Source organism: Astatotilapia calliptera, chromosome 6 (assembly GCF_964374335.1).
Source record: "Astatotilapia calliptera chromosome 6, fAstCal68.1, whole genome shotgun sequence".
NCBI lineage: Eukaryota > Metazoa > Chordata > Actinopteri > Cichliformes > Cichlidae > Astatotilapia > Astatotilapia calliptera.
Genome location: NC_137427.1, coordinates 24,317,884 through 24,330,322, shown reverse-complemented (window position 1 = coordinate 24,330,322; position 12,439 = coordinate 24,317,884). Strand labels below are relative to the sequence as shown.

General features: G+C 42.3%; 1 protein-coding gene across 1 annotated transcript; it reads left to right on the top strand.

Annotated features, from left to right (window-relative positions):
- Positions 1-3,540: 3,540 nt before the first annotated feature.
- Positions 3,541-10,737, top strand: LOC113024289 (arachidonate 12-lipoxygenase, 12R-type-like). The gene is made up of 14 exons (XM_026171217.2): positions 3,541-3,744; positions 3,960-4,164; positions 4,330-4,411; positions 4,661-4,783; positions 5,066-5,169; positions 5,418-5,584; positions 5,699-5,842; positions 6,435-6,638; positions 6,785-6,871; positions 7,586-7,755; positions 9,123-9,244; positions 9,346-9,446; positions 9,816-9,986; positions 10,120-10,737. The coding sequence occupies exons 1-14, from the start codon at positions 3,592-3,594 to the stop codon at positions 10,297-10,299; spliced, it is 2,013 nt and encodes a 670-aa protein (XP_026027002.2). The 5' UTR covers positions 3,541-3,591; the 3' UTR covers positions 10,300-10,737.
- Positions 10,738-12,439: the final 1,702 nt, after the last annotated feature.

Genomic DNA, 12,439 nt, shown 5'->3' with positions numbered 1-12,439 from the left:
ACCGACGGACCAGTTGCAGGAACCAAAATATGCTAAGCATTGCGCTGTGAGACATTTAAAAGTGGAGGATCTAGGCACCTCACTGACCATGTGGGTGCCTGTGAACAGTGACCTGAGAATCATTCAAGCATAAAAATCACTCAAAGGATGAACCAGTGTTGTATCTACACTGTGGCGGGCGTGGTCGGTGGTGCCGCAGCAGGGAAGGCGGACGCACCTGCGCTGCATCACAGTCACGCCTCGCCAGCTTAAAATCTGCTCTGCCTGCTGTGTGTTGTTGTTGTAGAAGTGTTCAGCTGCAAGCTGTGTATGTAACATGACAGCAAATGACATGACAGCGGTAAATAAAAGAATAAAGATACGTGAAAGCATCTTCATGTCGTCGGGTCAGCCGTGGTCATTTAAATACACACCACTTAGCAAAGAGGGTATTTTAACTTTTAACTTTGTCTTTATATTTTATGACTGGTAGCTTCCTTTAAAATATAATTTATTCCAATATCTTTCACTGAATTTATAGAAAAGGCCTTAGCTCTTAGCCAAAAACCTGGCATATAGTATGCAGTGTATCCTCCAAAAAATTGAGGTAATTGAACAAGGCCTGCTACAAAAGAACGTAGCAGGCCTAAGAAACTATCTACAGCAGATCAACATCTGAAAGTCATCTTTTTACCATATATGTATAACATATATAAATAAATTCAACAAAGACCTGACACCGGACCTGAAACATGCATCTGGCCCTTCAGCTGATCCAGCTTATCAAAACTTCATCATAAATGGTCTCTGTCACGGCCTGGGGGATCAGCAGGATGCTGATCGGCTATTTCTACCTTTTTCTCTCTCTTGCTCTCTCTCTACTCCTCTCTGTCGCCGGGGCAGAACTCATTGTGGCTTCACGCCTTCGGCCCACGGAAGGGCGTGATGCCCATTAAGGCGATTAGCATTTGAGCCAGCTGGTCTTCGTTGGATCGTTGTCTACCATGCGTCAAAGCTAGAGCTCAGTTAAGTCAAGAGTCTATTATGAACGTCCATCCATCTTCATCCGCTTTATCCGGGGCCGGGTTGCGGGGGCAGCAGCCTAAGCAGAGAGGCCCAGACCTCCCTCTCCCCAGCCACCTCCTCCAGCTTATCCAGGGGAACACCAAGGCGTTCCCAGGCCAGCCGAGAGATATAATCTCTCCAGCGTGTCCTGGGTCGCCTCCTCCCGGTGGGGCATGCCTGGAACACCTCACCCAGGAGGCGCCCAGGAGGCATCCTTGTCAGATGCCCGAACCACCTCAGCTGGCTCCTTTCGATTTGGAGGAGCAGCTGCTCTACTCTGAGCCCCTCCCGGATGGCCGAACTTCTCACCCTATCTCTAAGGGAGAGGCCAGCCACCCTTCAGAGGAAGTTCATTTCTGCTGCTTGTATCCGCGATCTCGTTCTTTCGGTCACTACCCACAGCTCGTGGCCATAGGTGAGGGTAGGGACGTAGATCGACCAGTAAATTGAGAGCTTCGCTTTTACACTCAGCTCCCTCTTCACCACGACGGACCGGTGCAGCGTCCGCATTACTGCAGCTGCAGCCCCAATCCGTCTGTCGATCTCCGGCTCCCTTCTCCCATCACTCGCGAACAAGACCCCGAGACACTTGAACTCCTCCACTTGGGGCAGGAACTCATCCCCGACCCGGAGAGCGCACTCTACCCTTTTCCGGCTGAGAACCATGGCCTCAGATTTGGAGGTGCTGATCCTCATTCCCGCTGCTTCACACTCAGCTGCGAACCGCTCCAGTGCGAGCTGGAGACCCTCACCCGATGAAGCCAACAGAACCACATCATCCGCAAAAAGTAGAGATGAGATTATGAGGCCACCAAAGCGAAAGCCCTCCGCCACTTGGCTGCGCCTAGAAATCCTGTCCATAAAAATTATGAACAGAACCGGAGACAAAGGGCAGCCCTGGCGGAGCCCATCACCCACCGGGAACGAGTCCGACTTATTGCCGGCAATGCGAACCAAGCTCTTGCAACGGTTGTATAGGGGCCAGACACCCCATACCGCAACACCTCCCACAGGACACCCCGAGGGACATGGTCGAATGCTTTCTCCGAGTCCACAAAACACATGTAGACTGGTTGGGCAAACTCCCATGCACCCTCAAGTATCCTTGAGAGGATAAAGAGCTGGTCCAGTGTTCTGCGACCAGGATGAAAACCGCATTGTTCCTCCTGTATCCGAGGTTCGATTAGCGGACGAACTCCCCTTTCCAGCACCCTGGCATAGACTTTCCCAGGGAGGCTGAGGAGTGTGATCCCCCTGTAGTTGGAACACACCCTCCAGTCTCCCTTCTTAAAGATGGGGACCACCACCCCGGTCTGCCAGTCCAGAGGTACTGCCCCTGATCTCCACGCAACATTGTAGAGGCGTGTCAACCAGGACAGCCCTACAACGTCCAGAGTTTTCAGGAACTCGGGGGCAGACCTCATCAACACCAGGGGCTCTGCCACCAAGGAGTTGTTTAACTGCCTCAGTGACCTCGCCCCCGGAAACTGGCGGGTCATTCCCCTCATCCCCAGACTCTGCTTCCTCCTCAGAAGATGTGTCAGTGGGATTAAGGAGGTCCTCGAAGTATTCCTTCCACCGCCTGACAATTTTCGCAGTCGACGTCAACAGCATGAACGTTGTAATTAATTCTCGTTTCCTCATCTACAGACCTCCTGAATACCTTCCCTGTGTGAATCATTGTGTCAAGTGTGGAGAGTGGAACTGCGGTTGTGAGTGTGGAGAATTGGAGAACGAGTGACTACCCCTTTGGATTTCCCTGGAGCCTCATCCCTCACTTTGTTGTATATAGTGCTGCCCTGCACTTCCTGTATAAACACCTGGTGGATTCTGTAAATAAATTCTTGTGTACAGCTGATTCTGGAGTCCTGCGCTTGAGTGCCCACGTTGAACCATAACAGTCTCAGTGAAAGTGTGACTGTCAAGTCATTCTTAAGGAAGCAAAACAGGGAGAAAAGGCTGACGTAGGCCAAATTACACAAGAATGGGAAAGAACATCAGTGAAAAAAGGTCACATGTAGAGATGAATCCAAATTGAAAATTGAATTTAAAAAAATTATGGTTCAAATCATCAATGTATTTAGGAAAGAGGTCAGGAGAGGTACAGCAGTGAGTTTTACAGCCATCTGTAAAACACAATGGGGGCTCTGTCATATTTTGATTATCCCTGAAGGCTACTGAAAGAAATTTCAAGGAAGCCTATCTAAGAGAAGAGTCATACCAAATATTGACTTTAAGGTTTGTTAAAATTCTACAAAACTTTTTTGGTGTGTGTATTTAGCAAATAGTTGCATACTTCTACATTTCACAGTGGCTGCGATTTCTCTTGAATAAAATAAAGCCTCGTTATTTCATCATCAGCTCAAATTCCTGTGGTTTCTCAGGTTACAGCAGTTGATCACACATGTCCAACATTTCAACACAACACCTACCTGATGCAATTGCCTGGACACTCCCACTAAAATGTGTCAATAAAAAGAGACGATTGTGGGGGCAACTTCTGACAGAGTAGTTATTCCAAGGATCTGACCACATTCAAGAGGGAAAATGGTGCAGTATAAAGTGACCGTATTCACTGGTGATCGCCTTAATTCCACTACTCTTAACAATGTCTTCATTAAGCTGGTGGGCACAGATGGGGAGAGTGATCGCACGTGGCTCATGGGCTTGAAAGGGGCTACATCCTTCGTTATAGGAGCCGTAAGTCTGAAATATGCATCTTCATGATTAAATGTATCTCAGGTTTCCTGTATGAGATGATACACAAATGAAATCATTTTTGTGGAAATAAGGGGAATCTATCACCATGAAGATGGTCAAAGCAAACAGTTCACTTCATGGACCACAGTAAATTATAAGAGGAATTGTATGCTCGAGTGTTACAGCTCAGCACAAACTGCTATGTCATTCTTTAGGTATCAAAGTTTAAGGTGTCCTGTCCCACTTCGCTTGGAAATCTTGTGCTGATAGAGTTAGACAAACAATCTCTCCCACTGTTCCCGGAGGACGCTTGGTTTTGTGCCAAGGTGGAAGTGAAATCCCCTGAAGGAGACATCTACAGCTTTCCCATCTACCGCTGGATTGCTGATAGCAAGGTGCACCGCTTCAGGGATGGAAAAGGTTTGGGAAACTGTGCTCATCTTAAATCTTGTTCAAACCATTGAAGATGTAAAACAAAGGTTGTAATGAGGCTGAAGCAGTTTCCTAATACAGTATATACCATATTTACAAGAACAACTTGAAACCATTTTTCTTTCTTTCTTTGTTTTCTTTTTTTTTTTATAGCTCTGAGAGTCTTTGAAGACAACCATCATCTTGGCAGGTACAGTCGGCAGCAGGAGATTCAGCAGCGAGAGGAAGACTATCGGTGAGAATTCAGAGCTTATACACATTTTAGCCTTACAGCTCCTGAAACTAGAATACAAATGCTGTCCAGTTATAGCTGAATATCCTAATACTAATGATATTTAACCTTAAAATTAAGCATTGCAGCATATTCTTTGTCTGCTGGGATTAATTAAAAGAAATTAAACTATTGCATATGTTGCAGATAAAAAGTATATCATGTCATACTGTAACTAACTTCCTCATCATCGCTGTTTCTTCGTTTCATCAGCTGGGATGCATATGCAGAGAAAATACCTCACTCCATGAAGGCAGAAAACCCATTTTCACTCCCGTATGAGGTTCAGTTCTCCTTCACCAAAACTAAAGAGTTTCTCTACACTGCTTCCACAGGGTGAAGTTCTGTTATACATATTTTTCTCTTTACTCTTTACTCCTCTGTCACTGTGCCCCAGGGCGGCTGTGGCTATACAGTAGCTTGCCATCACCAGTGTGTGAATGTGTGTGTGAATGTGTGGATGATTGTGTATAGTGTAAAGCGCTTTGGGGTCCTTAGGGACTAGTAAAGTGCTATACAAATACAGGCCATTTACCATTTACCATATTTTTCTCTTTACTTATCAAAAGTATATTAAGTATCATAATGAAGTTATATAAATGTGCTCTTCTGTTTCAGACTGACTGAGCTGAAGCTGAAGGGACTGGATAACTGTAAGAAGAAGTGGGATAATATTGACAGCATCAATCGAGTGTTTTGCTGCAAAAAGACTGAAATATCAGGTACTGTACTAACATCATAGCATATTGGAGTCCTTATACAGTATGCACTCTATGCAATAATGAGCTGAATATTGGGCAGCCTGTTCTGTAAACCATCTATATTCTTACCAGAGAAATCGGACTTTTCTTTTACAGTTCACGTAATGAAGACTCTCAGACCCTGAACTTCTGACATTAATTCAGAAATTTAGCAGAATTTAGTAGCTCACAGTTTCAAAAATAATAAGTTAAATGTCTCTTTTTCACAGAATATGTTCATGAACACTGGAAAGAGGATGCTTTCTTTGGCTACCAGTTTCTAAATGGTGTCAACCCCATGTTGATTCAGCTTTGTACAGCCCTGCCCAGTAACTTCCCTGTCACTGATGACATGGTCTTTCCCCATGGCCAGTGCAGCCTGGCAGATGAAATGAAGGTGATCATCTGAATTCTTTATAATAAATTGATTTTTTGTCAAATAATTGTACTTGTACAGTCACTGACTAAATATTATATCCACACTGTTGCAATATCCTGAACTTTCAAACAGAAAGGGAACATATTCCTGTGTGACTACAAGCGTCTGGATGGAGTAAAAGCAAACACCATCAATGGGAAGAAGCAGTACTTGATGGCTCCTCTCGTCCTGCTCCACAAAGATCCTCATGATAAGCTAATGCCGATTGCCATTCAGGTAATTCAGACAGTAAGGTTTAAGTTCGTGTATTTATCAGCTCATCAGTAGAGATAGCACACCTGTTAATGTGTAAAGCAATTGTTCATGTACAACGTCATTGTAAAATCAAAATATAAGGATATTCTATTTGCAACCATAGCTAGTACCATATCTGAACACCAGCTGTGAAGTGTTTTTGCTGAGCCTTAGCCTTGTGAAAGTTCATCCCATAGCAGTATCCAGATTGCTGAATGCAGAGTCTGACACGTACATAAATCAAGTCAGTTTCATTTATGGCGCCAAAATCACAAACAGCCTTCCCAGTTCATTCTGTACAATACACTCACACAGATGCAACATATTTACTGAGCAGAGAGAGATAGCATCAGTAAAAACTAATTAAAAGCTAATTAAAAGCATCATGTAAAGCTGTTCAGAAAGGATTCAGTGGAAATTCCCCATAAGGGATCAGCAGAGTATCAAACTTTAAAGATAAACTTGTCAAACATAGAACAGGAACTGAAATTTCATCAGTCTTGATCAGTAATTGATTTTAGGAGCATACTTGATCATCTGTATCAAATGACTACTCTGCCCTGTCCTTCTGTAGCTGAAGCAGACTCCATCAGATGACAATCCGATCTTTCTTCCTACTGATTCTGAGTACGACTGGTTGATCGCCAAGATTTTTGTAAGAAGTGCAGATTTCAATGAGCATCAGCTCAATGTTCACCTTCTGCGCACGCACTTGCTGGCTGAGGTTTTTGCAGTGTCACTGCTGCGCAATGTGCCCATGGTGCATCCTCTGTACAAGGTAACTGACGTTTGCTGAAACTTCAGTTTGTTTTATGCCATTATTTCAGTGGTGTGGAAAGCATTTGTCCATAACGGCTGGTTGTGGACAATAAAATGAAGTGTTGCCCCAATCATGTCACTAACCGAGTTCCCTCTTTCCCGCAGCTCCTCAATCCTCACACGCGCTACACTATGCAGATCAACTTCTTAGCTCGGCGTCTTCTAATTTCTGACACTGGCAATTTCACTCAGGTATGCAGTACGACCAGCACACTTATGGCGTAAAAACTGTTTCCGCAAGTGCAAATGTTGAATTTTAGGGAGAAAATTACTTTGAGCGGAGAAAAGTTTAATTTGACCAAACAAAATTAACTGCTGCATGCAGTATGTGTGATAAGTATGTTATTTTATTTGAAAATATAAAATGTTTTAAGTCCATTGTTGGTTTTAATCTAGTTTAAACCAAACCACTCTATTGGATTTAGCTACACTTTGGACAGTGTTTCCGGAATGCTGTGGCTAGCGAGCTGATTGGAGACCAAAACAGCCAATCAGAATTTTTGCATCCAAGTCTGTGATTGGTTTGTTTTGTGGCACATACGCACTGAGAGCAGGCCTACAGATGTCCGTCAGCACACAGAGCAGAGATCTGAGCAAGAGCAAATGCCAACAACCGAGTGGCTGTTATTGTGTGTGTAAATGGATAATAGCAAACACTGAAATGCATTTCTTGCACACAGCAATGAATTTTGTTCACTCAAATTAAACTTTTCTTCAATCAAAAATATTTTTCTTCTCAAAATGCAACAACAACACTTTTTTTTTCTCTTTTTGTAACGTGCGCTCAGAGTAGAGGCACAAAAATAACACCATACACACTCACTAGACCTTTACCTTAAGAATTGTTTTTCTTTTTCAGTGTCATGTACAACATTTGTCTCTAACTGTGAGCTACCCATTCTCTAGTTTGCATCATCAGGTGGAGAGGGCATGTTTACCATCCTACAGAGGTCAGTGTCCTCATTAACCTACAGCTCCCTCTGCATACCTGATGACATTGCTGAACGTGGCGTGGAGGCTGTGCCAAACTTCTACTACAGGGATGATGGACTAAAGGTTTGGGATATCATCCACAGGTACCACACTTTCTTTTCTTTTGATTTTGATTTTCTCCTAATGATGCCATCAAGCTGCAACAATTCAGAGTTTGTAAATAATAATAATAATAATGGATTGGATTTATATAGCGCTTTTCAAGGCACCCAAAGCGCTTTACAATACCACTATTCATTCACTCTCACATTCATACACTGGTGGAGGCAGCTACAGTTGTAGCCACAGCTGCCCAGGGGCAGACTGACAGAAGCGAGGCTGCCATATCGCGCCATCGGCCCCTCTGGCCAACACCAGTAGGCAAGTAGGGTAAAGTGTCTTGCCCAGGGACACAACAACCAGGACAGAGAGCCCAGGGATCGAACCGGCAACCTTCCGGTTAGAGATGCGATTCCCAACCCCCTGAGCCACGGTCGCCCAATAATGGGTCATCCTATCTTAAATCAGCATAAAAAACTGATCTGGTCTTTCTCCACAGTATTGGCTGGTTAAAATATGAAAATCAATAAATAAAAGCCTCCTGTAAAGTCATATATTTGAGCACACAGTAATAACAAACTTTCCTTTGCAAAAGACAACAATGACAATTTCTTTGCACAGCGTGTAAAGCACATGGTGTAAAGCATTGGTCTCATTGTCTGTTTGCTTTTTGTTTTTTGTATTTATGGTCTTCATTGGTGAAGGAATTGAATTAAGAGATGTCTTTGTGCTGGCTAACCGATTTGTTATCATTGTCATTAATATTATTTCAAATCTCCAATGTGGACAGAAAAAGACAGATACGTTACACCTTTTCTATGTACCTTTTTTAACTAGATTTCTTTGTTTTATTGCAAAAGCTTTCTTTTGTGAATGTCACATTTGAGTGTGGCTTGCATAACACCTCTTCTTCTAGTCTTTGCCAACATTTTCCTTGCATCAGTTTTTTCGGTTAGTCTGTTTTTTAACCTTCATTGACCAACAAGTAAAACTTATGAGATCTGTTTTGCAAGAGTATCCTGAGCCTGTTCTTTAATAGTGTATGTTTAAACAAGTTATGTCCCTTTGTATATCAGTAGCTGTCACCACATGTACAGCCTGCCTTGATCTTATTAAACAACATTTAGATTTCTGTTGAAACTAAAATGCCTCTAAACTGAGAGATGTGTCTGCTACTTACAGAAGCCTACCTTCACTAAGTTAAATTATAAACACTTGGTGTGTTGATCGTGAACCTGTAACCTCCCTATTTTTAATCAGGACAAGGTACTTTGTGCCATTTATTTTTATGTAGTTTTTGAAACAAAAGAATTAGGGCAAATACAATTTTTTATTATTTAAATAATCCTGGAGCAGTTTGTGTACAAATAATAAAAACATGTTTTACACAGTGTATTCCCATTTCTCAAAGGTCTGTGCAGGGAATGCTCGGCTACTACTACAAGAGTGACCGTGAGGTCCAGGAGGACTCTGAACTTCAGAAGTGGATTTTGGACATTTTTGAACATGGGTTCCTTTCTCAAGCAGAAACAGGTGAGTTTCAATTACTATCTTCAATTATTATGATGATAGTGGTGATTTCTCCATACTATATATTGCAACCTAAACCTAAAGGAATGATGCTGTTATTTCAGGAATTCCTCAGACATTTACCAGTGTGACTGAGTTGATCAAGTTTGTCACCATGGTGATCTACACCTGCTCAGCCCAGCATGCAGCTGTGAACAGTGGACAGGTGAGTTCTTATATTATCCCAATAATGAAAAAAATGGCACAGTTTACAATGTCAATAAAAACACGATCAATGTAATGGTCTGCAAATCTCAAAAACCCTAATTTTATTCACAATAGAACATAAAAAACATCACATGCCTCCCTAAGACGCTCTTTTTATAGTCAGTCATGTTACTGACAAGTTGTAGCTTATGAAACATTTCTCCCAAAATCAAATGAACTCATTGTCATGCAAAGGGAAAATGTAAATAATTGTATGAATAATACCATACAACAGCAGGAAGGTAACAACAATATTAAAAAACAAAGACAGAATTAAAAACTATGCTTTTTAATCTTAGTAAATCCTTTACTTATTCATTAAATACAGTTTGACTATGCTGGCTGGATGCCCAACACTCCCATCTCCCTGCAACTCCCACCACCGACCAAAAAGGGGACGACAAGCGAGGCCACGATGTTGGCGACCTTCCCTGATGTCAACGTAACAGTTCAGGGCATGGCCACCGTGTGGCTCCTCAGCAAGCAGTCCAGTGACTTTGTAAGGAGCAAAGATTTCATTAAGAATGTCAGAAATTATGTTTACAGTAAATTTTTGTGAATAATTTTGAGTTATTTTGACAAAAATTTGAATGTTGTTGAAGAAAAACTAAATGTATCACTGTTCTCATTAGGTCCCTCTTGGCCAGTACCCAGAGGACCACTTCACTGAGGAGATTCCTCGCAAGATATTAAAGGATTTTCAGACGGAGCTTGAAATTTTGAGTGGAGTCATCAAAGCCAGAAACAAGCACTTAAACGTGCCATACACCTACATGGATCCAGCAGTGGTAGAAAACAGTGTGGCCATTTGAATATTAGAAGATAAGAAGACAAATTTAGCTTTTCAAGCGAAAGCAGGGAAAGAAATGCAAGTTCTGAGTTTTACTGATGAAATGGCGCAACGAACTTACTGCTTCTGATCATTGTATGCTGATTTGCGATTTTTACTTATCTGTTGAAATATGTCTGGGTAACATTTTCATCACTCTATGAGAGTGTCTGCTCTGAGCCAGAGTCTTACTAAAACTTTACCAAATTACATTGCTTATATTTTCATTATTTTAATGTTTTGTTGTGTTTCTCCCACACAGATTTGTTTTATTCATTAAAAATATATTGCATTACTCCCAAATCAACAAGCATTGTTATTCTGTTATTGAATTAGTCCTTGACCTTTGTTTTAATCACCAAAAATAAGCACTGTTTTATGCTTTTATGCCTTAACACAATAAAAGTTTTTTTTTTGTTCATTTATTTATTTATTTATGGAACAGCTATTTGATGTCTGGTATAATATTAACATCATAAATTCTGTCTAAAGCTTTATTTTAGCTAACGTGCACTTTCTACATTTCTTTGTAGAATCATTTTTAAATTCTAGTTTTGTTGTACAGTGGGGCAAAAAAGTATTTAGTCAGCCACCGATTGTGCAAGTTCCCCCACTTAAAATGGTGACAGAGGTCAGTAATTTGCACCAGAGGTACACTTCAACTGTGAGAGACAGAATGTGAAAAAAAAAAAATCCATGAATCCACATGGTAGGATTTGTAAAGAATTTATTCGTAAATCAGGGTGGAAAATAAGTATTTGGTCACCTCAAACAAGGAAAATCTCCAGCTCTCACAGACCTGTAACGTCTTCTGTAAGACGCTTTTCTGTCCCCCACTCGTTACCTGTATGAATGGCACCTGTTTGAACTCATCATCTGTATAAAAGACACCTGTCCACAGCCTCAAACAGTCAGACTCCAAACTCCGCCATGGCCAAGACCAAAGAGCTTTCGAAGGACACCAGGAAAAGTATTGTAGACCTGCACCAGACTGGGAAGAGTGAATCTACAATAGGCAAGCAGCTTGGTGTGAAAAAATCACCTGTGGGAGCAATCATCAGAAAATGGAAGACATACAAGACCACTGATAATCTCCCTCGATCTGGGGCTCCACGCAAGATCTCATCCCGTGGGGTCAAAATGATCATGAGAACGGTGAGCAAAGATCCCAGAACCACACGGGGGGACCTGGTGAATGACCTGCAGAGAGCTGGGACCAAAGTAACAAAGGTCACCATCAGTAACACACTACAACGGCAGGGAATCAAATCCCGTAGTGCCAGACGTGTTCCGCTGCTGAAGCCAGTGCATGTCCAGGCCCGTCTGAAGTTTGCCAGAGAGCACATGGATGATACAGCAGAGGATTGGGAGAATGTCATGTGGTCAGATGAAACCAAAGTAGAACTTTTTGGTATAAACTCAACTCGTCGTGTTTGGAGGAAGAAGATTACTGAGTTGCATCCCAAGAACACCATACCTACTGTGAAGCATGGGGGTGGAAACATCATGTTATGGGGCTGTTTTTCTGCCAAGGGGACAGGACGACTGATCCGTGTTAAGGACAGAATGAATGGGGCCATGTATCGTGAGATTTTGAGCCAAAACCTCCTTCCATCAGTGAGAACTTTGAAGATGAAACGAGGCTGGGTCTTCCAACATGACAATGATCCAAAACACACCGCCCGGGCAACAAAGGAGTGGCTCCGTAAGAAGCATTTGAAAGTCCTGGAGTGGCCTAGCCAGTCTCCAGACCTCAACCCCATAGAAAATCTGTGGCGGGAGTTGAAAGTCCGTGTTGCTCGGCGACAGCCCCAAAACATCACTGCTCTCGAGAAGATCTGCATGGAGGAATGGGCCAAAATACCAGCTACTGTGTGTGCAAACCTGGTAAAGACCTATAGTAAACGTTTGACCTCTGTTATTGCCAACAAAGGTTATGTTACAAAGTATTGAGTTGTATTTTTGTTATTGACCAAATACTTATTTTCCACCCTGATTTACGAATAAATTCTTTACAAATCCTACCATGTGGATTCATGGATTTTTTTTTTTTCACATTCTGTCTCTCACAGTTTAAGTGTACCTCTGGTGCAAATTACTGACCTCTGTCATCATTTTAGGTG

Bases quoted from the DNA above. Each gene is read 5' to 3' on its own strand.
- LOC113024289 (XM_026171217.2), top strand. From the start codon at position 3,592: ATGGTGCAGTATAAAGTGACCGTATTCACTGGTGATCGCCTTAATTCC. The intron at 4,784-5,065 runs GTGAAGTTCTGT...CTTCTGTTTCAG, and splicing joins CTCTACACTGCTTCCACAGG to ACTGACTGAGCTGAAGCTGA. The intron at 5,170-5,417 runs GTACTGTACTAA...TCTTTTTCACAG, and splicing joins CAAAAAGACTGAAATATCAG to AATATGTTCATGAACACTGG.